We start from the raw sequence: 4,211 nt of genomic DNA, 5'->3' as shown, positions 1-4,211 counted from the left end.
TTCACAGTCCAACTCTCACATCCGTACATGACCACTGGAAAAACCATAGCCTTGACTAGACGGACCTTTATTGCCAAAGTAATGTCTCTGTTTTTTAATATGCTGTCTAGATTTGTCATAGCTTTTCTGCCAAGAAGCAAGCATCTTTTAATTTCATGGCTGCAGTCACCATCTGCAGTGATTTTGGAGCCCAGAAAATAAAGTCTGACACTGTTTCCTCATCTATTTGCCATGAAATGATGGGATCAGATGCCATGATCTTCGTTTTCTGAAGGTTGAGCTTTAAGCCAACTTTTTCACTCTCCTCTTTCACTTTCATCAAGAGGCTCTTTAGTTCCTCTTCGCTTTCTGCCATTAGGGTGGTGTCATCTGCATATCTGAGGCTATTGATAATTTCTCCTGGCAATCTGGATTCCAGCTTGTGCTTCATCCAACCTGGCATTTCGCATGATGTACTCTGCATGTAAGTTAAATAAGCAGGATGACAATATACAGCCTTGATGTACTCCTTTCCCGATTTGGAACCAGTCCATTGTTCCGTGTCCGGTTCTAACCGTTGCTTCCTGACCTGCATACAGATTTCTCAGGAGGCAGGTCAGGTGGTCTGGTATTCCCATCTCTTTCAGAATTTTCCACAGTTCGTTGTGATCCACACAGTCAAAGGCTTTGGCATAGTCAATAAAGCAGAAATAGGTGTTTTTCTGGAACTCTCTTGCTTTTTCTATGATCCAGTGGATGTTGGCAATTTGATCCCTGGTTCCTCTGCCTTTTCTAAATCCATCGGGAACATCTGGAAGTTCACGTTCACGTACTGTTGAAGCCTGGCTTGGAGGATTTTGAGCGTTGCTTTGCTAGCGTGTGAGACGAGTGCAGCTGTGCGGTGGTCTGAGCAGATAGTAGTAGTCTTGACATCAGATGCTCTGCAGGGGCAAATGGGGGCCACGGGGTGTCAAACAAGAAGCAAAGTTGGACTTGGGTGGGGAAAGATTATGTTTCAGAGGGTCATTGTGGGGTGGTTCCGACCAGGGGATCCACAGGCTGTCCAGGGGCAGACAGCAGGGGCTTCTCCATGGGGGGCGCAGCCCAGGCTTTGGGGAGCAGGGTGGGAGGGGCAGGCAGGGGGCAGCTGGTGTGATCTGATAGCAGTTCGGGCGCATCACCCCTGGACTGTCTCAGGCTAAGAGGTGGGTCAGAGTTCAAGGGCCTGAAGGAAGGAGAGATTAATGAACGTTGCATCAAGTGAGGTTCATGCGCACGTCGTTTCGGTCAGTGAGGGGACCAGCAGGTCCGTGGGTCCTGCCTGCAGCCCCTGTCTGGCTTGTGGAGGGTGGCTGGGGTGTCTGTGCGTCTCCTCCAGGGCACGTGAGGAGGGCGCTCTTTGCAGGACGCTTTCCGAGTACACTGCCCGAGGGGTCCCTGTCTCTGGCCTCTGGGATCCCAGGTGGATCCCTCGTGGTGGGGGGGCCAGGCCCCACAGGCCTGCCCGCTCGCTCAGGAGCTGCCCACGGCTCCCGTGGCCGGTGGGGCGCTCCTTCGGGAGGCGTCCGCGCCCAGGTTCTGCAGGAGAGGCGAGGCCCGTCCTGGGAGGTGGCAGTCCTGGGAGGCGCCCGTCCCTCCTCTCCTCAGCACCCCCCTTAAACCGTGTTGTTAGACTCACCTCGTCCCTGGGGCTGCTGTGGGTCTGCTCCTCAGATTTCCCTGTGAGCTTGTCTTTTTAATATTTCAGTGCTTCCCTCAGTTAATTGAGTTAAATCTTTGACATGGATTTATTTTATATTTATAGGAGTTTTTTTACTCTTTAAAAATGGTTGCTTTTCAACAAAGATGTGTTAATACGTGTAACTTTGAAACTTACCTTTATGATTTACTTCTCGAGGAGTCTGAGAAGCTCTTATGTGGGAGCCTGGCGTCTGGAAGGACAGCGTGGGCGGTGGTCCCCTGTCGCTCCAGCCTCAGAGGGAGGGCGGGCGGCTGTCCTAAAGCTCCATCCTTTCTAGTCGCTTCTCTTGAAACATTCCTTTAATCTCTCCAGTCTGTCTTCTGTTGTACTTTGAAGGAGCCACCTGAGCGCTCCCAGGGCAGCTGGTCGGCAGAGACCGCTGTCTCCGAGCAGTCCTCCAGGGCCTCTGCGCTGGGCTGCCAAGGGGTGCCCCACAGTTTCCGAAGGCCTCCTTTGTTCCGGCCCAGCTTCCTGTGGACCTTTCTGGTTTCTTCCTTTATCATCCCTTGTCGCCTCACTTAACCCCCGGCATCGTCAGAAGTCTCCTGCATGTGCAGGGTGGGCGCCAGTCAGCTGCTGGCTCCCTGGAGCAGCGAGGGGTCGGGTCAGGGCTGCCTGGCTCTGACCCCTGACCGCCTCCCCCCGCTCCCCCCACCCCGTCCTCTCGTGGGCATCTGTGGAGACTCCTCGCCTTACCACCAGCTCCCTCCCCCGTCTGTGGGGTGAGAGCCCTGGGGGCAGCGCAGAGGCCCTGAAGGTGGCTGGCGGCTCGTTATTGACCTGGGGAAGGGGCAGCCCGGGAGGATCTGGCAGGGGCCACACACCCGTGCAGTGTGTCTGTGTGTGCACACCTGTTTGTCTCCTCTGAGATCAGCCCCCGCCCGCCCCAGGGGTGCCATGGTGACAGGCCTGGTGTGTGTGGCCTCAGGGGCAGGCGTCTCCGGGGCCTTTGGCCTGGCGGGGGGCGGGGGGCAGGCTGCTGGTCCCTGGTTTCTGGACTGTCTCCCGGATGGCGGTCTCCTACCCCGGGGCCTCTCCTCTGGGTCCAGTCAGCTGCTCAGGGCACAGTGCCGGGCCCGGGCCTGGGCTGGCGTCTCCTTTCGGTGTAGCTGGTCTCAGACCAGGTATGAACTCTTGACTCTAACGTCTTCATCCGCTACTCTTATTTCTTTATTTAATTTTATTTTCATATCAAATCATTCTCTTCATAATTTTAAAAGCTTCTTTTCTCTTATATAATCCCTAGGAAAATTACCTTGTTTAAAAATCTGTTTTCTGAATAATCTCATTGGTTTATTTAGATTAATACAAAAAGTCTAGCTCACTAATATTTTTCAGGGATTGTATTTTACCTTCTGCTGTGGTCTTAGTTTAGAACTTGGTCTCTCAGTCGCTCAGATGTGAGCCTCCCGGCAAGGGGGGAGCTGGGTCAGCCTCCACGACTGCACCCTCATCCCGCAGACTCTGCGGCAGATGTGTGAGGTCACAGAAGAGTGTGGCACACAGAGGCCCTGCCCCAGGTGGAGACCTGATTGCCAAACACGGAAAGTTCCAGAAGTGACAGGGAGAGGCAGTGGTGGGGCTGGTGGGGGCAGCAGCCCTGGGATCCGCCAGCTCCTGCCCGAGGCGGGCAGACCCTGCGGGTGATTCTGGAGGGCCAGGCCCTGTGTCCCAGGGTGGGAAAGCCGCTGAAAAACAGAGAGAAAACAAGAAAACATCAGTCATGGATCACTTAAAGCTTAGATGGCTGTTCAGTGCAGTGCCGTGGCGGTCTGCGGCAGGGGGCATCTGCAGACTGGCCTTGCCCACCACCCTACCCTGGAGAAGGGCACTGGCCTCGGCTTTAGGCTGAGTTGGGCCTGCGGGGAGGGGGAGGGTGTCAAGGTCAAGGCCTGTCTTGGGAGCCAGAGCAGAGCCTGCCTGGGTTCTGGCTGCCCCGAGTGAAGCCGGCAGAGGACGCTCAGGGCAGGGCGGAGGGGTTGGCCCTGCTGGCCAGGACTGACTGGGGGCGGGCGGGTTAGGCGACAGTCACATGGTCAGGACGCCTGGCCCCCTGACCGGTGGCGGCATTTCACATCCCCCATCTTTGCAGTGAGCAGCTTTCCCACCACGGAGGCCGGGCCTCGCCACGTGGGGACAGCCCGTCCCCACGGTCAGCTGACAGGTCTGGGCGCTCCTGTGGTTGTGGCTGGGTGGCGACGTGGCCGTCTCCAGGCTGGGCCCTGGCCGGTGCTGGGAGCACTGTCCCAGGCTCCCCCCCGGAGCCCCGGGCGGCCGGGCCTGGCCCCACCTCTGCCGGCTGACCGCTGCCCCAGCTGCGGTGTCTCCTGGCCGAGCCTGGGTGCTGGCGGCCGGGGGGGCTCCTGGAGGAGCAGGCCGCGCGGCCTGACCCCTGTCCCCTTGTCTCCTAGTGCCCGAGGTGCATGCAGTGTGACACCAAGTTTGACTTTCTCACCAGGAAGGTGAGCTGGGCGGGGCAGGAGGGCGGCCC

At 57.1% G+C, this 4,211-nt stretch overlaps 1 protein-coding gene across 1 annotated transcript in view; it reads left to right on the top strand.

Moving 5' to 3' along the window:
- The first annotated feature begins 2,729 nt into the window (after positions 1 to 2,729).
- ZFYVE21 (zinc finger, FYVE domain containing 21) overlaps positions 2,730 to 4,211 on the top strand; it is a 4,781-nt gene continuing 3,299 nt past the window's right edge. Inside the window, exons 1-2 of the mRNA XM_010851409.1 lie at positions 2,730 to 2,844; positions 3,813 to 4,061. Of these exons, the coding sequence (XP_010849711.1) occupies positions 2,730 to 2,844; positions 3,813 to 4,061 (364 nt within the window). The remainder of the gene's footprint in view (positions 2,845 to 3,812; positions 4,062 to 4,211) is intronic.

This window comes from Bison bison, unplaced genomic scaffold (genome assembly GCF_000754665.1).
Source record: "Bison bison bison isolate TAMUID 2011002044 unplaced genomic scaffold, Bison_UMD1.0 scf7180017864302, whole genome shotgun sequence".
NCBI lineage: Eukaryota > Metazoa > Chordata > Mammalia > Artiodactyla > Bovidae > Bison > Bison bison.
This window is presented reverse-complemented; position numbering and strand designations above follow the sequence as displayed.